At 44.3% G+C, this 22,083-nt stretch overlaps 1 protein-coding gene across 1 annotated transcript in view; it reads right to left on the bottom strand.

Annotated features, from left to right (window-relative positions):
• Window positions 1–566: 566 nt before the first annotated feature.
• The window catches only part of LOC145417579 (uncharacterized), a 173,751-nt gene continuing 152,234 nt past the window's right edge, over window positions 567–22,083 (bottom strand). The window contains exons 3-8 of the mRNA XM_080286284.1: window positions 12,798–12,866; window positions 10,190–10,534; window positions 5,470–5,605; window positions 3,296–3,429; window positions 1,465–1,690; window positions 567–640 (exon numbers count right to left, since the gene is read on the bottom strand). Coding sequence (XP_080142410.1) covers window positions 567–640; window positions 1,465–1,690; window positions 3,296–3,429; window positions 5,470–5,605; window positions 10,190–10,534; window positions 12,798–12,866 — 984 coding nt within the window. The remainder of the gene's footprint in view (window positions 641–1,464; window positions 1,691–3,295; window positions 3,430–5,469; window positions 5,606–10,189; window positions 10,535–12,797; window positions 12,867–22,083) is intronic.

Below are 22,083 nucleotides of genomic sequence, written 5' to 3'. Positions count from 1 at the left end.
ACTGAATGCTAACGAAAAAGATGAATGCTTTACTGCAACTGAAGCATCGTAAAACTGAAGTTGTTTGCTGGTAAAAAAAAAAAAAAAAAAAAAATAGGTGCCTGGTTTTTCTGCTCTTAAGTCTCTGTGGGACTTTGTAGATTGTGAGTTTTTTTTTTTTTTCGGTTGAAGCTTATTGTGACTTAGGTTTTATTAATATGATATACCCCACTATTTTTTTTTTTTTTTTAAATGGATGAAGAGTAGTTTCCTGCAATTGAAGTCTCTCGTGGTTGAAAGCTGTTTGCTTCTTATGAATATATAAAAACAGTAGAAGTAAAAGAGAACTACCAAACCAGGAAGTTTTGAGGACTAAGAGAGTACTATGGGTCTGGGAGGGGGTTCTTGGTGGATGAGAAGCACGTTGTCGGGGGAGTAAATGTTGCACGTTGTTGGTGAGGTTGATGTTGCACCTTTGAGCGAGCGTTGATGCAAGCTTGGACCAGGTAAAGCATGCCTCGGTGGTGCTGCAGAGGTAGGTAGGCTGGCGGGTGGGGTGTATGAGGGGGGGGGGTGGCGGTGCTGGCTCAGAGGTGCGGGTGAGCCATGAGCAGTACTGTCAGCAGCAGCAGGAGCGTGTCCCAGGGTCCCGCTGTCGGGCCTGTAGGAGGAGGATAATTTATATAGTTAATGGTTTTTCGATCATGTAGTGCCGCCAAAGGTGTAAGGCAGTCACCCACCCTTAATTGTTTCACCACCAGAGTTTTTCTCCAAAGGTGAATGAATCCCTCTCTTGGTCTTCAGAATAATACAAAGAAGGCTACTTTTTAAAGAGGTTTCAATAGAAATCGTCAAAAACTCATTCTTTGTGGGAGGTTCCCCTAATCGTTGAGCTATGATGCAGTTCCAGGTTTCATTAAACATTGCTAACATTCCCAAGGGAGTAGTTAATGGTCTTCACACACCTATAGCACGCTGACATACTTAATTGCAAATGGCTGTTGGTGAATAAACATACAGGAACATCGGATCCCAATATTTGTGTTTGTATGGTTTGACTTTTGACTAGTAAGACCCTTTAAAAGGTGTCTGGGGATATTCTCTCAAGGAACAGTTGTGCCAAGTTTGACGCGAATAGGCGAAGAAATAAAGACATGGCAGGTTGAAAAAGTGTTTGGAAGTAAGAAGGAAACGAAGGAAATACTATAGGTTTCTACACAGGGGAAGGTTGGGGGTTTCACAGCCTTTTGTGACTATAGTTGTCAGCAAACCATTATAAACCCTGGGCCAAGGTAAATTCGTCCATACCATCGAAACAATGTGGGCTGTGGAACTGATACATACCATGCAGAGCCGCGCCAGACTAAGGCGTTGTATGGGCTGTTGGCAGAGAGGACAGTAATATACAAGAGGATACTAAGGTGTAATGCAGAAAAAATCGCTAAATAAAAGGTGTTACCCAATATCCAATTTCCGTCAACTGACCTTGCACAGCGGCACCAAAGACTGAGGCGTGGTACGGGCGTGTGGCAGAGAGTATATCTCTGGCCTGTTGTCGGTACACGCCCTCGATCTCCGCCACACACGCCACCACCACGTCCCCCTCCTCCAGTAGTTGCCGCTGCAGGGAGAACCGCAACCGCAGCGTCGACGTTGCCAGACCGTCCTCGTCCTCCTCGTCCACCTGCGGCTCCAACCACCCCGCCGGTGCCTGCGGTAAAAGTCCAACGTTTACACCAGTTATTATTTTTTAAGTGCGATAGAAGCCATTTTGTCTGCATCGAGTCTTAAAAATCGAGGACTTTATTAATTTATTTATTTTTGCGAGGGGGGGGGGTCAGCCCATCCATTTCCTCCAGCCGACGCACTGGCACCATATGTAAAAGGCAGTCATCTATATTTGGGGTTCTTTAACTGTCCTTAGGTCATTTCTGTTTCCTCAGCACATGCATGACCTTAGAGAAAGTAACTGACAAGGAAAACACCTAAAACGTCACGAGTCTTTGCCAACAAGTCGGGAGGATAAGATAACGAGGAAGTTCATCTCAGGACAAGGAACAAGTGCAGGGATTCGACTAACCATGCCTAACCAGCACTTTGCGGGTAGGAGGCAGTCATAGGCTCATACAACCGTGACGTGATCATGACTTTGTGTAATTTCATGTACTAATAAACGACAAACGAGGCGTCGTAGCATGAACAGATTTTAATCATACGATGTAACATTAGCCAAAAGAAAGAAAACTACAGTAAAGTGTTTATATGGTCGAAAGGAGGAAAGTCGTCTGGCATACGCACCCACTTACTACCATTCATTTCCCCTTTGAAGTGTTAAGTATTCCCACGCGGAGGCCGTGGTGCTGAGGCTGGAGTGGGTGTGAGTTATGGGCCTGTGTGTTAGGGTGTTAGGGTTATGTCTCTCTGTGTTAGGGTGTCTCGGATTAATGAGCCACCGTGATGTATGACACCAACTACCCAATTACACCTACTCCAATTACTGAGCTTCCTTCTGCCTAACTACCAGCGACCTCACACGATGGACGTTTGTGGTTTAATGTTGTTTATGTCCGAGGTTATTATTGATGTAGTGTTCATTTCAAGTAGCAGAGTTGATGTTTAGTTATGTTAGAAGTTAAAGGAGGGTCGTGGTGTTGAAGTGGACGCGATTAAATGTGTTACGGGAAGTAGGATGGATGAACCACGTGGGGAGGATGGAGAACGAGACTGACTAGAAGAATGTATGTGAGTGAGGTGGAGGGGGAAAGGAGGTGGGGGAGACCAAGGATGAGATGGAGGATGAGTTGGACGGAGGGCAGCCACATGACAGAGGACAGGGCAGACGTGGAGGCTGTTTGTTTGTGGCCACCCCTTACGGGATTAAACCATCTGGCAGTAGGTAGATAGATAGATAGACAGATAGATAGAAAGGGAGATAGATGTTATAGAGATGGTGATCAGTTGTCAGTTTACAGAGATGGTATTCAGATATTGTTACGCTAAGGTCAGCTACTTGTTACGTTACGGGGCAGATCATGTTACGCTACCAGTGTGTTATTTGTCAAGTTACGGGGCTTATGTTGTTACGCTACGATGTTACTTGTCACATTACGGGGCTGATTTTGTTATGCTGTGGGTGTGTTACAGGTTACTCTACGGGTTTGTTACTTGTCACGTTACGAGGCTGATCTTGTTACGCTACGATGTTACTTGGTACGTTACGGGTGCGTTACCTACTTGTTACGTTACGGGTGTGTTACTTCTTAGGTTACGGGGATGAACTTGTTGCGCTACGGGCGTTACTTGTTGCGTTACTCACCGGTCTGGAGTTGAGGGTGAATGAGAGGGTGGGCGGTGGGCGGGATCGGGTGGTGGTGCAGGTGAGGTCAACCCAGTCCCCGGGGAAGTACTCCGGCCGAACACCGCTTACCTCTGGCCCACCGTCAGGAAGGTCTGGGGGGTGGGTGTACATAGAATTCATACATACATACATACACTCTCCAAACTCTCTCTCTCTCTCTCTCTCTCTCACACACACACACACACACACACACACATTTCTATTTGGGTTTCGAGATATTGTGACCACTCATCCTTAGCGATTTATATTACATGAAATTGTTTGATATCGTCTTCTGTGTTACTGATGGAAACTGTCGATATTTTAAGATCACAAGTGACACAAGACATTATGAAGACATAATTGTTAAAATAAATCGCTAAGGAAAAAGTGCTATGTAGCCTCCTGTGTCACCTATAATACCAGTGTGCAAATATCATCATCATCATCACCATCATCCGAACTTCAAGCTGCAAGCATGTTCATCAGCATCATCACCATCATCATGATCATCGCCACCACCATTATCATCCATCACCATCATCATAATCATCATCATCACCAATATTATCATCACCGTCATCATAATAATCACCATCACCATTATTATCATCACCATCATCATGATCATCGTCATCATCACCACCATTATTATCATCATCATAATCATAACCATCATCACCACCATTATCATCACCATCATCATACTCATAATCATCATCAGTTCGTCACCACCATTATCATCGCCATCATCATACCCATAATCATCATCACCATCATTATCATCACCATCATCATACCCATAATCATCACCATCATCATCATCATCATCATCATCATCATCCGAACATCAGCTCAGTAGCCTCGTACCTCATAAAACACATGGGGGATGAAACTGTGCCTGGGCCTTCCTTTCCTCTCTTGTTTATATCTAAGGTTCTCTTCAGCCCATGTAAAGGTGGAAAATTAGATTGGGGTAATGGGGTGGCGTGAGAGAGAGAGAGAGAGAGAGAGAGAGAGAGAGAAATGGAGGTGATGCAAGTAAAGCAAATAGGGAGTTTGAAAGGACGAGAGAGAGAGAGAGAGAGAGAGAGAGAGAGAGAGAGAGAGAGAGAGGTAAGAAGAAAAGGAGGGAGGATGAGGGAAAGGTTAATAAGAGGTAGCGGGTATTAGAAGAGGCTGAGAGATTAGATACGGGATGGAGGAGGAGGAGGAGAGAAGAGAGATTTAGTGGAGGAAAGATAAAAGAGGAGAGGAATGGAGGAGAGAAAAGAGGTGGAGGAGGAGAGAAGAGGGATTTAGTGGAGGAAGGATAAAAGAGGAGAGGAATGGAGGAGAGAAAAGAGGTGGAGGAGGAGAGAAGAGGGATTTAGTGGAGGAAGGATAAAAGAGGAGAGAGGTGGAGGAGAAGGTAAATGCATGAAGAAAAAGGGAAGAGAGGAGGAGAAGATGAAGGAGAAGGAGGGCGAGAGGGAAGCTGAGAAATTAGATACAGGGAGCAAGGGAGGAGGAGAAGGGATGAGCGGAGGAAGAGGATGAGGAGGAAGTACGGAAGAGGAGAAGGTAGACGAAGAGGAAGAAAGGGAGGTTGGAAGAAAGGAATGAAGAACATAGGAAAGAAAAGAATGGAAGTGAATGGACTGTAAAATGAAGGAGGAGATAGAGGAGGAAAGAGGAAAAAATGGGGTGAAGGTAATGTAAAGAGAGGGAAGGAAATGAAGAGAACAATATGAGAAATGAGAAGCAAAGGATAAAGGAGAACTTGAGAGAAAAGAAATGAAGGGAATGGAGAAGGAGTAGAAAGATGAAGATGAAAATAAAGGGAGGTGAAGATAAGAAAGGGATGTATGAAGAAGGTGGAGAGAGAGAGAGAGAGAGAGAGAGAGAGAGAGAGAGAGAGAGAGAGAGGGTGGCAATGAAGGAGAGGAGAGAGGCTGGCAATGAGGGAGAGGAGAGAGAGTCCCGGGGGAGGAGGAAAAATATAGGGGAGAGAAGGTAATATCGGTATAGTGAGGTTACCCACTAGGGGAAAGACAGAGAGAGAGAGAACAGATAGGCCTAGTTAAACAGGTAATCACTTCAATGCACAGAGGGACAGAAATAAGTGAATGAAGGTGCAGGGATATAAGTGAAATAGATACATCATAACTAACCCACGACAAGTAGCAGCTTGGAATCTGATGCCGTGTGGAAGGTAGGGCCGTCCGCTGATACCTCACAGTGGAAGGGACCCTCTGCATCCACACTCACGTTGGCGATGCGAACACTCCCGCCCCAAGACTTCTCAATCTGGGGAGGAGAGAGTGGGAGTGGGGAGAGGGTGTGAAGGCGAAGGGGGTACCAAGGAGAGGAGGGAATGCAAAGACAGGGAATAACAAGGTTCTTTTACGGCTGTTTGTTATAGGAAGGAAACAAGAGAAGAGTTTAGAGTAGTTAGAGGGGGAGTTAGGCATGGGGAGAAAGTAAAGAGGGGAGTTGGGATTGTTGAATATGCAGAGAGGGGAGTTTAGCGTGGGGAGAAAAACAGAGAGGGGAGTTAGGAGTAGGGAGGTACTGCAGGGGCGGGAAAGGGAGTGTAGAAATAGTATGGAGAGAGCTGGGAGGAGTAGAGAGGTCTGAGGGGTTGGTGAAAGGAGTAGGGAGAGGAGCTAGAAATGAGAAGGACTGGGAAATGGACTGTATGGAGAGGGAGGGGAGTGAAGAAATAGTATGGAGAGAGCTGGGAGGTCTAAAACTGGGAGGGGTATGGGGGTGGAGTAGAGAGAATGCAGGGAGGGAAGCGCTTGGATAATTGGTAACCTCCCACTAAGATAATTCCCAGACAGACGATTGTTTCCCCAAAGATGATTCCCAGTTGGACACTCCCACAAATGCGGTTCTGAATCGGACGGTTAACTGTCACCGTGGTGTTATCACTTCTTTGATTTTTTTTTCTTGCACTGCTGTATGTTTTGTTATGATAGTAGTTATATATTACTCAGTGTTTAAAAGTCTGTGATATATTCGTCCTAAATAGTGAATAATTTTCCTTACTGTAAGCTAACGCATAATATACGTACACCCTAAGTGTCACAACCAATAGTTTGCTAATGCTTCGCCTCATCCATCTAAACTGGCATTGTAAACAAAATAGACAGTGCGGTGAGTTGTTATCGCTGTGTACGAGTAAATAAGGCATGCGGGTAATTCTGGTTGTGACACAAATGGCAAGTTGGTTTCACTCTTTGTGTAAGACAACACATAGTCCACACCGGGTCGTTATGACAACAGAGGAATGTATGGCCTGTGTTAATGATTAAATTCTCCATATTCGGTAAGGAAATTCATCCAAGTGAGGATTTAGTTTTTGCTTGTTCGGTGTGTGGTCGTTCATTAGCTATACACAGTATATATATGAATAAATAAATAAATAAATATATATATATATCAGTCTATCTATCTGTCTATCTATCTGTCTGTCTGTCTGTCTGTCTATCTATCCGTCTATATATATATATATATATATATATATATATATATATATATATATATATATATATATATAGATAGATAGATAGATAGATATATATATGCTGTATACGGTATATATTGGTGAACGCCAGCTTTACAAGATAACGTAACTAATATGGGTAGCATCCAGAATGATGTGGTACAAAGACACAATCTTCCCAGTTCCGTAAAACACACACACACACACACACACACACACACACACACACACACACACACACACACACACACACACACACACACACACACACACACACACACACACACACACACACACACACACACACACACACACACACACACACACACACACACACACACACATACACACACACACACACACACACCTGGCGAAATACAATGAAAACCATATCTCTGTTAGTGCTTGCTTCAAATGATTCGAGTTTTCCGCTCTATATTCGTCAAACTTTGGGACGATAGTTGTGTCTTTGATTGTACATGTAAGTTGTTATTGCTGACTTGTGCATTCATCCATCTATCTGTTTATCTTTCGATCTATCAGTCTGCCTATTTATCTGTGTGTGTGTGTGTGTGTGTGTGTGTGTGTGTGTGTGTGTGTGACATCGAGTAGTAAAGTATGGCAATTTTTTAATTTTAATGACAATTGTCTATTTGGGAGTCGTGTGTGTGTGTGTGTGTGTGTGTGTGTGTGTGTGAGAGAGAGAGAGAGAGAGAGAGAGAGAGAGAGAGAGAGAGAATACTGTGCATGAAGTGTAAAGTATGGTACTTAATTTATTCATTTTAATGACAGTTGTCTATTTGCGAATCGTTTTTGTTGGAATCGCCTAAGATGGATCCGCTAAAAACAGACGATCACTCAAGTGGGAATTGTCCAGATGGGGTGACGCCAGATGAACTGGGGAGGAGGTAGGCTGGTGGTGGAAGTGGAGTGATTGTGGATAGGGAATGACTAGGAGGGAGTTGGCGGTGGAGAGAGGGGCAAAAGGGTGTGTAAAAAGATCTATCTATCTGTCTACTGTCTACTACCAGACGCCTCAGTCCCGTAAGGGGTGGCCACAAACAAATCGCCTCCATGTCGCCTTGTCCCCTGCCATTTCACCCCAGCTCACACCCTCATCTCATATACCTCTCCACTCCATCCCTCCATCTCATCCTCGGCCTTCCCCTCCCTCTCCCCCCCTCCACCTCACTCACATACACGCCTCGTTAGTCTCTCACTCTCCATCCTCTCCACATGGCCAAACCACCTCAGTGTGTTTCTCCTAACGCTTCCTGTCACATCCACATCCACACCGCAACGCTTCCTCATTTCCTCATTTGTCAGTCTGTATTTCCATGTGACCCCACATGCACCTCTCAAATAACTCATATCCACTGCTCTCACTCTTGACTTCTGTCCCTCCAACAAGGTCCAGGCTTCACATCCATACGCTAGAGTTGGTATCACAGTACTGTCATTCAGTAACTTTTTCACTTCCATGCTCACTTTTCTGTTTCTTATCATTACTTTCAAGGAACCAGCAACCTTTCTTCCTTGTTGTACCCTTTCAAGCACTTCACCCTCTAACTTCCATCCTTACTCATCACACTACCCAAGTACTTACAGTGAATGCACTCACATTTTCCATTTCCTCCGCATCCAACCTCACTGTCATGTATACATTCACTGACTTCACTTCTCTCGAAGACCATAACTTTACTGTTCCTTACGTTCACCTTTAGATTCAATTTCTTACACACTCTCCCAGACTCATCCACCAAGCCATGCAGCTCCCCTTCGTCTTCACTTAACAACACAGCATCATATGCAAACAACAGTACAGGGTGTTTCCAAACACTGCCCTCTCTCACTAGGGCCGCTCCAAAGATAAAGATAATGGATGGAATAGGGAGTGGACGTGGAGAGGATGCGCTGGTAGAGGTGGAGGCAGAAGATGGCTGAAGATGTAGTTAAGAACATGGTGTTAATGGAGGAAGTGGTAGTAGTAGTGAGGATAGTGGTAGTAAGTAGTGCAGGGAATGATGATACTTGTGACAGTTATGAAAGCGGTGATACGCGTGACGAAGGTGTTGGTAAGGTAGTTGTTGATAGGGGTGGTCAAGATGGAAATATTGGTGAAAGAAGGGGTGATGGTGATGATGAGTTGTGATGGTATTGGTAGGTGAGGTGAAAGAATGGTGATAAATGTGTTGGTGTTCAGCTTCTCATGTTGGTAGGCGGTGGTGAAAGAATGGTGGTGGTGATGGTGGTGATGGTGGGGGAGAAGAGGGTGTTGGTGGCAGGCTTTCGATTATGATGTCATGCAAATCATTTTTATCGGAGGAATAAAAGGTTTAAACTCCCCCCCCCTCTCTCTCTCTCTCTCTCTCTCTCCATCTGTCCATATGTCATTATTATTATTATTATTATTATTATTATTATTGGTAGGTAGAAAGATTGATGCCCAGATAGACAGGTAGATAGATAACAGAGATAGATAAACGGATAGGCACACAGAGAGAAATAGATATTGTGTGCATGTGTGAGACAGCAATAACAGATGCTGAGTATAAAAGCTCCATTCTCAAACAGGGGGGAGGTGTGGGGGGAGAGGGGGAGGAGGAGGAGGAGGGAAGAAACGGAAGGTGAGGTAGAAGGAAGAGGGGAGGGGGGAAGAGGAGAGGGACGGAAGGGGGTATAGAGAAGAAAGGGTGGGATAGGAGAGGAGGGGGAAGAAGGAGAGGGATGTAGGGGAAGGAGGGGGAGGGAAAGGGGCTGGGGATGAGAGAGAGAGAGAGAGAGAGAGAGAGAGAGAGAGAGAGAGAGAGAGAGAAGGGGGATAGAGGAAGAATGGAGGAGAGAAGGAGGGAGGGAGGGAGGTAAAAGGAAAACAAAGCATTATATTGCCACCAACACACGACCTGCTTCTTACACCAACACCACCCACCTACCCCCTCTCTCTCTCTCTCTCTCTCTCTCTCTCTCTCTCCATGATGCCCCAAGAGAGTAGAGAAAATGTAACCGGCCTCAATCTAACTCATTTCCTATTTTCTCTCACTAACTCACAAACTCACTTGCCCTCATGCTCTAACTCACTTCCTCCCTACTCCTAATGATTCCCTCACTTTCTTTCAAACTTCTCACACGCTTCCATTCACACTCTTCATCTGGTCGCTCCCATATCATCTTGTATTTCACACACACACACACACACACACACACACACACACACACACACACACACACACAAGAAACAAACATCACATCCATACCCACTCCACCATCACCCCACCCCCACCCCCACTAGTATCCTTGACCTCCATTCCCCCGCACACTCATATTCCCCCCCCCCACTCACTCACAATCACCCCTCCACACCCTCTCCACCCACTCCCACTCACATCCACATCCAGTGTCGGCAAGTCAAATATCTGAACTGGGTGTGATGCGGTGGGCGTGTATCTGTAGAACTCGTGGGCGGCCTGGTACCACTTAATGGAGTACATCTGGTCTGTGTCCTCCGCCCACGTACAATCCAGCTCCGCCCCTCCGCCCACTTCCACGATGGCTGGCACTCGCACGTCCGTGATTCTGATGCCGTCCGTGCCTGTGGGTGGGAAGGGAGTGGGGTTAGTGGGGTGGTTAGTGACGGGGGAGGTGGGGTTAGTGGTGCGGTTAGTGATGGAGGAAAGTGAGGTCAGTAGGATGGTTGGGTTGTCTGATGTTTGTAATGGTGTTGGTGATGTCTGTTGAGTGGGTTAGTGTGCCTGGGGTTAGATAGGGTTAGAGGTGTGGTTAGTGATCGATGTAGGTGTGGCGGTGGGTTGTCACAGCGCATTTGTTTTGACCTGTCGTAGATCCCTAACCCCTCTCAATTTTGATAGCCATGTGTAGTCAGGTAAGAGGGCCACTTTGACTCGTAACCAAGGAGATTCGTTCATACCTTTTACCCAAGGCTCAGCGAATTTCATGCTAGAGTGGTTCAGTTCCGTCACATGAAAACAGACACTTGTGATGGGTGTAGGTTTTGTGATGGTGTGGGTACTGTGGTGGATGTGATGGGTGGGGTTGGGGAGAGGGTGGGTAGAGGAGTGGATACTGTGTGTGTGTGTGTGTGTGTGTGAGAGAGAGAGAGAGAGAGAGAGAGAGAGAGTAGGAAGCCAGATGAAGATGGGCAGGCCGTGAGTGTGTAGTGTGTGAGTGTGGAAACGGAAAGGATGGTTGAAATTGTGTGTGTGTGTGTGTGTGTGTGTGTGTGTGTGTGTGTGTGTGTGTGTGAATAAAAGATGGTGTGTGCATGTATTCGCATTTATACATATATTTATTTGAGGTGTATATTAATTTATGTACGTATATTTGTCCGTGCGTGTGTATGGGGAGAGAGAGAGAGAGAGAGAGAGAGAGAGAGAGAGGATCGGTGAATAGAGGTTAACGATGTAACTGGGGTAGAAAGAGGTGTAAATGAAATGAAGATGATTGGAGGTGAAGAGAGCATAATCACTTTCCCCAAGGTCCTTCAGTCCTGTTGGGGTAGTGAGGACAAGGCTTAAAAAATTACTTGTCACCATTCACTCACTTGTTGTAGTACTGCCTCCTGGTGACTACACTGAGATCATGTTACCTTTTCTGAGCACATCATTTTGCATTTATTCGTGGTGTTTCCTGTCGATTTGTTTCAGCGTAGGATATATATATATTTTTAATGGAATGGTTAGATATTGCTATCCTTCAGAGGGACGCCTTCATGTGGTGGCGCTGATTTTACCTGCCTGTGGAGCTGCCCTGTTATACAGATGTCCTTCAACTCCCTCCCTATCCACCGAGAGGAGGATGGTGGACAGCAGGAGGAGGACAACATAAGCCTGCAGTCCACTGTGTTCACATTTCAGATGAACCTACGACAAAACAACGACAAAACAAAAACAGATACTAGCAGTAGTAATAGTAGTAGTAGTGGTAGAAGTAATAGGTAGCACTCACTGTTCCTCTACACACACACGTAGCCTAAACATATAAACGCAACAACATCAAACTGTTTGCAATCCTTTTTGCCTTCGATTTCGCTCTCCTTTCCCTCCTCCTTCCCTCCCTGATTATCCCCCTCCCTCTCCCTCTTTGCTTCCCTCTGTCCCTCTCCCCTCCTCCCTCTTCCTCCTTGCTTCCCTCTCTCCCTCTCCCCCCTTTCCCTCTCTCCCTCTCCCCCCCTTCCCTCTCATCATGCTACCCTGTCTTTCTTTCCTTCCCTCTCCCTCTCCTTCTCTGTTTCCCTCCCCTCTTGCCCCTCCCCCTTCCTCACCGGTTCCCTCCAATTTATTTATTTTTTTTTTTACCTCCGTCGTGAAGGTGGGAGGGGGTTGTTTATTTCTCGTGTATATTGGTTTTTGTCTGTCTGGGTTTCTGCAAAATATATCATAGTCTTGTTTCAGGCGTACGGAACCTTGACGAGAGAGAGAGAGAGAGAGAGAGAGAGAGAGAGAGAGAGAGAGAGAGAGAGAGAACCACACATCCTCCGTTATCCAATCATTTTTTTTCCCATCAGGAGCGTAGGGTTCCGGGACTAGGCTAATCTTTTTATTTTTTATTTTGTTATTTAACCCCTTCAGCCCGAGAAGCTAATGGCAGACTTGTAAAACTCAAACTTGAGAGAGGAACAGGTATTAGTAGGGATCGGCTCAAATAATAGCAGTAGTTAACCCCTTTACTACCTTGATTTATTATTTATTTATTTATTTATGTATTTATTTATTTAATTATTTAGTTATACCCTTATTTATTTCTTGATATTCTTGATTTTCTTTATTTAAACACATCGATACATTTATTTATCTGTTTATACATTTATTTATTTATTATTTATAATGTATTGATGCTTTTATTTCTATTTATTTATTTGTACATTTATTTATTTATTTACTTTCTCATTGACAGGTAGACATTTTCACATAAATATATATAAATGTTGTGTATGCTTGGCTGAACAGCAGAGAAGTGAGGGAGTTAAACACGTACCATGGCCTGACTCAGGTGCACGCGGTAATCAGCCCAAAAAGTCTCGGCCCCCTTACCGTACGTGTCATTCTGAAACATGGACGAAGTATTGTGGTATATAGGGCACCCTGTGAGTATACGTGCAAATATTCTCCTTGGTAACTATTAGTACTCGAAATCACATAAAACTTCACATAATTAGATTTTTTTTTAGGTACAAGTTTAATTGACTGATGTGTCTGTAGAATTCGCTCATTTTCACATCCACTAAACCTCATGGGTGCGATACTTTTTTGATTGATTGTACAAGAACGAAAAGAAAAATACTGATGTTATTTCCTCGCTAGGGGCCTTTCCACGCACGAGCCCTCGAAATAATGCAGATTCTTGTGAATTTTTTAGTCCGAGATATTTCAGAGTCGTACAGAAACTTGGGTACGTTGACATACTTCATCCAGAATTTACATGTATAATTTTTAAGTCATTATCATTTTCATTATCATCATTATTATCCACTATCGCCACCACCACTACCATCATTATCATCATCATCATCATCATCATCATCATCATCATTCCGAGTTTTATTTTCTTGTTACAGTTTATTTGTTCAGCGCTGGCCACTCGAGAGAGAGAGAGAGAGAGAGAGAGAGAGAGAGATGTTATATTCAAGTTATCACCAGACGACTTTATTTATCTGAAAAACTCTGGTACTAATAAGTTAAATTTCTTGCTAGATATATCAGAATCTTGAATAAATGTACTCTCTCTCTCTCTCTTTCTCTCTCCCTCATGAGGAGAAAATAGTTTATAGGTTAAAGTTTGTGTGGTCTGAATGTCTGTAACTCTCTCTCTCTCTCTCTCTCTCTCTCTCTGATTGCCTGCTTGCTGCCATTATCCTTAGCCTTGTCAGCAGGAAGACGACTGTGAGATGGGATTTTAGAGAGAATGTTATGGTCTCTCTCTCTCTCTCTCTCTCTCTCTCTCTCTCTCTCTCTCTCTCTTCCCTCACTGAACTGCACACCAACAACAATCTGTTTCCTTCCACCTTTTTGTCCCCTTCGTCTCCTACTCTCCCCCTCTCCCGTTCAACCTCCTTTTCTCCCATTTAAATTCTTAATTACTTCGGTGCTGTTCCTTTTTTTTTTTTCCTAGCTACAGTCGGATACTTTTATTCAGCTTTTCAATCCACACACCCCACACACTCCTCAACATGCACCACACATCCCACACCACACACCAGACACCACACACCATGCACCACACACCCCGTCCCATCCGACACCCCACACACCATTCACCACACACCCCGTCCCATCCGACACCCCACACACCATGCACCACACACCCCGTCCCATCCGACACCCCACACACCATGCACCACACACCCCGTCCCATCCGACACCCCACACACCCCACGCAACACACTGCCCATCCCTACCACACACCTCTCACCATACGCTACACACCCCACATCATACACGCTCCATAACTTGTGTGCCATTTCAAATATATGGCTACCATGATGGAAAGATCTTTTCCCACTGTAGTTTTGCCCACAAATATGGCATTCATAGCCTCCCGACACATGTTTCAAGCATCCTCGCACCTCCAGCGACACTAGTTGATTGACAGAGAATTTACCTTTTTAATACAGTGTGATCCTTGTCCTGAAAAATGATAACCGAAGGAAGGAGATTATGTAGAAAGGGTTGAAAGAGGGAGAGAAGAGACACAAGCAAGAGGATGAGGAGGGGGGAAGCTGGAGACAGTAAGGAAAGAAAATATTACGGAAGAGGGAATGGCATTTTTTAAAGTGAAAGGTGAATGAAAGGGGATTTTAGAGACAAAAACTAGAGGATGGGAATGAGGAGCTGGGAAGGTGAAGGCAATAAGGAAACAAAGGAAAATATTAGGAAAAGAAGTGGAAAATTTTAGAGATAAGTGAGACAAAAGCGAGAGGATGAGGAGGAAAGCTGGAGACATTAAGGAAAGAAAGCAGATTATAGAAAAAAGGGAATGTAAAATTTTAAAGAGATGAAGGAGACAAAGAGGATAGGAGAGACAAAAGCGAGAGGATGAGGAGGAAAGATGAGGGCGAAGCGTGCCTGGGTAAACCGCGTCTCTGTTCCGCCATAAACCCGTTCTCTGTCATGGCGTTTTAGGGGGGACTTTACTAGCACCCCGGGAGCTACGTGAGGCGGGGCGGTGGGGGGGGGGAGTAAGTAGATGTTGGGGGTGCGTGTTGTGGGGTTGGGGTGAGGTGTGGGGGTGGGTGGGGTTGAATGAGGAAGAGTGTGTGGGAGTGGGTGGGGTTAGGGTGTGATATGTTTCTAAGACGTTCGTAAATAAGCCTTTCATATTATTATTATTATTATTATTATTTTTATTATTATTATTATTATTATCATCATCATCATCATCATCATCATCATCATCATCATCCCAATACACAGGTAACTTTATATCATGAGAAAATATTGAGCCATCTCCATCCTTCTCGTCTTCCTCTTACGTCTCTTCCTCTTTCTATTGCTCTTCCTCCTCCTCCTGCACCTCCTCCTCCTCCTCCTCCTCCTCCTCCTCATCATCATCATCATCATCATCATCATCTTTAACCTCATCTAAACACACTTCACAGCTTGAGTAGGATTAAAAAGTAGTCCAAACATTGAACACACAGTCATTTCACCCCAACTGGTCATCACGTCAACTGATATGACAATACAGACACCATACACGCACTATATATACGCCTCATAACAAAACAAGCGAGATAATAAAACAATCAGTACCACGGGGTTATTTGCGTTATATTCAGCGCAAGATAGATAGATAAGTATAGGTGATAGATTTTACGAACTGATGGGATTGTTAGAGATAGTCACCATGTACCTTTTCGCTGCTAGACGCTTAACAGGAGGGGAGCAAACACAGGTAACCCTTAGAGGCTTCTCCTAATTTATATAAAGAAGAAAAAACACCTCGAAGAGAACACAAAAGACACATCCACCTTCCTTGAGCAAAACACGAGACACGTACACCGTCTCCACACCTCATTGCAATCAGCCCAAGCAGGCGGTTGCAATGGGCAGTTTAAGTTGCAAGTTTGGGTGAATTACGGGTGAGAGAAAGCGACATGCATTCCTTACACTGATGCTGTAACTTCTTCACCCTAGGACGTCAGATTATCCGTTTTTTTTTTTTTACCATTTCCTGTTTATCATCCTCATCCTCATCATTAATATTATTATAATTTTGTGGCAGTAGTAATAGTGCGGTAGTAGTAGTAGTGGTGGTGGTGGTGGTGGTGGTGGTAGTAGTAGTAGTAGTAGTAGTAGTGGTGATGATGGTGGTTGTGGTAGTAGTAGTAGTAGTAATGGTTGTGGTAGTAGTAGTAGTAGTAGCAGCAGCAGCATTTAGATTAATGGGCATGTTGAACGGGAAGGGGCATATCTCCATTAACCTTTTCTTTCCAATAAAGGCAGCTCACTAGTACAATTAGGCACCAAATAAGAGGAATAAATCACAAAACATTAGCAGTAAAACAGAGTAAAAAGTAACGTCATCGCACTGAATGTATTATTAGTGTTTGTCTTGTTTTGTTATAAGGCGTATATATATAATGTACGGTGTCTGCATTCCGTCAGAGTCGTTGAGGTGGTGAGCTGTTGGTTTGAAATGACTGTGTTCAGTGGTGAGACTACTTTTTAATCCTACCCATCCCATTCAGGCTGTGAAAAATGTGTTGGGATGATGATGATGATGATGATGATACAGAGGAGGAGGAGAAGGAGGAGGATAATGATGACGATGATGATGCTGAGGAGGAGGAGGAGAAGGATAATGATGACGATGATGATGCTGAGGAGGAGGAGGAGAAGGATAATGATGACGATGATGATGCTGAGGAGGAGGAGGAGAAGGATGATGATGATAAACAGGAGGAGGAGGTTAATGATGATGAAGAGGAGGAGGAGGATAAAGATAATGATGATGATGATGGTGGTGTGTGGCGGTGGTGATGATGATAATGATGATGATGAATGACGTTTTTCTAGCTATCACTGGTGTAAACTTTGTGACAGGAACTGCTTAACAAGACAAGCAGATCTGAGTTGGCTCCGTCTCATGTACACACACATACAAGAACTTACGCATTCACATATTTCTCTCTCTCTCTCTCTCTCTCTCTCTCTCTCAACACCGTAACCACTCATCGTAATCGCCAGTTTAGAGTTGATTGTTGGAGCGAGTGTGTGGGAGTGCGAGATAGACTTGGGGGGGGGTGTAGGGGATTAGAGGGTGTGTGGTGGGATAGGTAGGGGAAGGGAGGTGGGCGATAAGGTAGGGATAAAAAATAAATGCTAATCATATCCATCTATCCATCCGTCCATTTATCTATCTATCCATCCATCCATCCATTTATCTATCTATCCATTCATCCATCCATTTATCTATCTGTCCATCTATCCGTTTATATACCAATGTCTGCCTATCTATCCTATCTATATGTCCATTTATATCTACCTACCTATCTGTCTGTCTTTTTGTGCCTGCTTGTCTTTCCATCTATCTCTCCATCTATGTGGCCATCCAACTGTGTAGCATGTCCATCTCTCTGACCATCTGTCTGTCGGTCTGTCTTTATATCTATCTACCTGTCTGTCTATCTATCGCCTGACCTGTGTGTGGGCTACGTGTGGACACCTGGCTCCACTCCCTCATTATCGAGCTATCACAACTACCGCCCTAACTGCCTCTTTACACCCACCTGCAGGCTTCGGAGAGAGAGAGAGAGAGAGAGAGAGAGAGAGAGAGAGAGAGAGAGAGAGAGAGAGAGAGAGAGAGAGAGGAAATAGAGAGGGTAAGTGAAGAGGGAGACAGGAAATTGGAAATGAGGGAAGATTAGGGAGTTGAAAATGGAAGACCAGAAGAGAGAGAGAGAGAGAGAGAGAGAGAGAGAGAGAGAGAGAGAGAGAGAGAGAGAGAGAGAGAGAGAGAGAATTGGGAGGGCAGTGAGGAATAAAGAAGCAAAGGTTAAAAAAAGACGTATAGAATAGAGAGGAAGGAAAAAAGGATGGAGACACCATGATAGCAAGACAGCGAAGAGAGAGGAGACAGCAGAGATAGGAGGAAGATGCAGAGGGTAGGGAAGGAAGGAAGGGAGGAAGGAGGCGACAGTGACGGAGGACTGAGGGAGATACGAAGAGGTGGAAAAGAGGAGAGTGAAATTGAGAAGACAGAAAGACAGATAGATAGATAGACAGATAGTTGGATGGATGGATAGGTAGGTAGATAGATAGATATTTATACTCATTCACTCATCTTTCACTCCTTCAGAATTCTCGACTTCATCTTACAGTTCTAACCAGTCCGTCTACCACCAAGATGATAATGATAATAATAATAATAATAATAATAATAATAATATGAAATTAAAGAATAAAAAAGAATAAATATAATCGTTACGTAAGCATACAATATATACAGCATCCATCATTTCGCATCCTCAACGTCCGTACCTCGCTTATTGACAAACAACCAATTAAATATGGGAATAGAATTTTACGGTCGGAGTGTAGCGATGCGGATGGTGTCTGTCACAGAATTACACCAGAAACGTATAAAACGGCTCTAGACACCTCAGTATAGGAATCATATTTACCTCGATGCTAGTAGGAGGAAAGGAGGGGGTCTGCTAGCATTCCTGTAGTTCTGTTTTCACAACCTTGGCCCAGTCTTTCGTCGTCTGTAGCTTCTATCACGTAGCGGCAGAAAAAAGACAGATGCTACGATTCTGCAGCCTTTCCTTAGCTCTTCTTCCTCACTAGGATCACGTTCCACTTTCGCCCCCTCCTCTGGCATTGGACTGCCCTCCCTCCAGCTCATACCCCCCTTTTCTTATATATCTCTTCACTCCATCCCTCTCTTGGTCGTCGGGATGTTTGCAGAATCGTCAAAAAGAAAATAAAGATACGAAAAAAACACGAAAAAAAATAAATAAAGATATGAAAGAATATCACGAAAATCAGTGTTTGCAAGATCATAAAAAGAAAATAAATATACGAAAAATAAAAATAAATGCCCCCGAAATCAGTGTTTGCAGGATCACCACCAATAAAAAAAGTAAAGTACCCTGCCATTAAATAGAGAGTAGAGCATTTATTTCCGGCCATTATTTGTGTGTGAATTTATGGGTCAAATTGCGGGGTGACAGTCGATTAGGCCTCGTTGGTGCCTGGCTTAAAAACTCCTTTGACGCTCGTTTGTTGAAAGAGAGAGAGAGAAGGGGGGGTACTATTTATTTCTTTATTTTCACGGTGTTTGCGGTACGGCTGTAATGAGAGAGAGAGAGAGAGAGAGAGAGAGAGAGAGAGAGGTACTATTTATTTCTTTGTAACTTGTCCATAATAATTTTCACGGTACAGATGCAGAGAGAGAGAGAGAGAGAGAGAGACGTACTTCGTATTGGCAAATTTTCAAATATTTTTCACGTGTACTTTATCTGTGTAATTTTTCCAGTCAGTTTGTCATGTGTACTTTTTATTTGTATTCTTTTTTCATTTTTATGTGTACTTTTTCTTTGTATATATTTTATTTAATATTTTTTGATGTGTTTTCTTTAGTTCTGATTTGCCATTCTGTTTTTCACATGTACTTTTTCCTTGTAATTTTTCCATTCAGTTTTTCGTGTGTACTTTTTTTTATTACATTTTTCACGGCTTTGTACCAGGAGAGTAGGTGTCCGGGGCCAGGCTAGTCATTTAAAGTAAGCTAGTCCTTTAAACCCAGAATGGCCAGTCGTTAACCCCTTACTGGTATTATATGAACCGTGAACCCCCAGCCACCCCATGGACTTAAACCCATTACTGGCCTTATAATTTACCGTAAGGAAGAGTGAAGGACATGCGTGGGACCCGTATTTAAATAGAGGCAGGGGAGGAACAAATGGCGCCATACAAGAAAGGTCCCACAGGTCTGATGAAATAGACAGATTGATAGATGGATAGAAAAAGATAAACAGACTGATAATAGATATATAGATAAATACACTCATAGATAGAGAGATAGACTAATTGTTATATAGCAAACAAAACAAGAAAGATAACTTCAGTATACTAAATGCGAACTAAGCCAGACACAAATCTTCTATACATCTGGTAATAACTTTGAAATATTAAAGCCTGGCACAAGTGAAGATGTAAATTTTGCTCTATACAGAATGACCTTTTTCACTGGGTATGTATGAAAAAAAAATAGATGTTTTGATTTTTAGAAATGTTTTAATTTTGACGGATTAGCCATATAAAGTACTTGAGAAAAATACGATACCTGGTTCACGCAAAAGATTCAAAGAGAGAGAGAGAGAGAGAGAGAGAGAGAGACAGAGACAGACAGACAGACAGACAGACAGACAGACAGTGAGTTTGTGTGTGTGTGTTTTTGTGTGTGTGTGTGTGTGTGTGTGTGTGTGTGTGCGCGTGCTTTCTCCCACCACCTTCTCACTCTCATTATCCTCTCTCTTCCTTCCACGCATCCCTTTAATTGTTCTGCTTCTCTTACTGTATTGTTCTCTTCTTCCAGTATAGCCATCCTCATTATTTCTCTGTGCTACTTTCTCTGTTCTCCAATTTCCTTTCGCATACTGATTCTCTCTTTCTCTCTCTCTCTCTCTCTCCCCACTTTTAGATCACTCCCCCTCCCCTCCCCAGACCTCCTTATCCAACCCTTTTCCTTCCCCGTTTCCTCCCCCCCCTCCTCCCCTTCCCGGCTCCCACCTCCCCCCTCCCTCCCTGTGGTTCTATAGGTGGTGTAGTTCAGTAGCTTGTCCGGTGGGGGGGATGAAGGTGATGATGATGATGATGATGATGATTACTGCTACTACTACTACTACTACTACTACTACTACTACTATTATTACTACTACTACTACTACTACTACTACTACTACTGCTACTACTACTACAACTACTACTTTTCTCCTTATACCTTGTTTTTCTCCTTAACTTTTTCTGTCACAATTTCTAGATCATCTCTTCACATCCTCCCTTCCCTTCCCCACCTCCACTTTCGTCCCTTTCCTTCTGTCTTCCCCTTCCTCTCCCTTTCAGTCTCCCCCTTCCCGTCCCTATCCCCCTCTTTCCATCCTCCCCCCCTTCCCCCTCACAATCCCCCCTTATCTTCCCCATACACCTCGTCCTATCTACCCCTCCCTCCCCCCTCTCATTCCCTCCCTAACCTTCTCCATTCCCCTCCATCCATCTTTCCCTCCCTTCTCCTCTCAGCCCCCCTCCTTCCCCAATCTCCTTTCGTCCCCCTTCCTTTCCCTATCTCCTGTCTTCGTCTTTCATCCCCCTTCCCCTCCCCACCCCCGCCTTCCTTCTCCCTCTCTCTCCCCCTCCCAGTCCCCCTCCCGTGCCTGTGTAGTGCCGTAGGTGGTGAGAGTAAAGAGTGGCGTGTCTGGTGGGGGGGATTATTGTGGGGCAAAGAGTGCTAAAGCCGCTTTTCTTGTTATGCCTGGGTGCTCCTCGCTTTTTACTCCACCGCACCTCCGTCCCTCCATCCCTCTCTCCCTACCTTCCCTCCCTCCCTCTCTCTTCTGTCTTCCTCCTCTCCTATTCTATCCTTTTTACTGACCTTGACCTTATATTCCTCTTCCCTCCCTTCCCTGCTTCCCTCCCTCCTTCCCTCCCTCCCTCTCTCTTCTGTCTTCCTCCTCTCTGTTTCTCTCCTTTTTACTTACCTCGTCCTTATATTCCTCTTCCCTCTCTTATCTCCCTCCCTCCCTCCCTTCTGTCTTCCTCCTTTCTATTTCTTTCCTTTTTTTCCATATCTCGTCCTAGTGTTCCTCTATTTCAGTCTCTTTCCTTGTGTGTGTGTGTGTGTGTGTGTGTGTGTGTGTGTGTGTGTGTGTGTGTGTGTGTGTGTGTGTGTGTGTTTTCGTTCAGACCTACCTCCTACCCTTCCCTCCCTTTCTGTCTCGCTTTCCTTCCTCCCCATTCTCTTTTTTCCTTCCCTCCTCCTCATACTCCCATTTTTCCTATCTCCTTTTATTTTCACTTCACCGCACCTGCCTCTTACCCATCCCTCCTTCCTTCCCTTCTCTCTCTCTTCTTCCATCTTCCTCCCCTTCCTATCCTCCCATTCTCTCTCTCTCTCTCTCTCTCGTTATCTCTGTCCTTCCTCTTTCTTCAGTTGTCTTTATTTTTCTTGTTGTGCCTGGTTGGTTTCCTCTCTCTCTCTCTCTCTCTCTCTCTCTCTCTCTCTCTCTCACCTTCTTCCTCGCCTTTCCTTCCCACATTTT

Source organism: Coenobita brevimanus, chromosome 110 (genome assembly GCF_032717465.1).
Source record: "Coenobita brevimanus isolate Jiangsu-jjx chromosome 110, ASM3271746v2, whole genome shotgun sequence".
In the NCBI taxonomy this organism is placed as follows: domain Eukaryota; kingdom Metazoa; phylum Arthropoda; class Malacostraca; order Decapoda; family Coenobitidae; genus Coenobita; species Coenobita brevimanus.
Note: the sequence above shows the minus strand (reverse complement) of the source record. Positions and strands in the feature narration are given on the sequence as shown.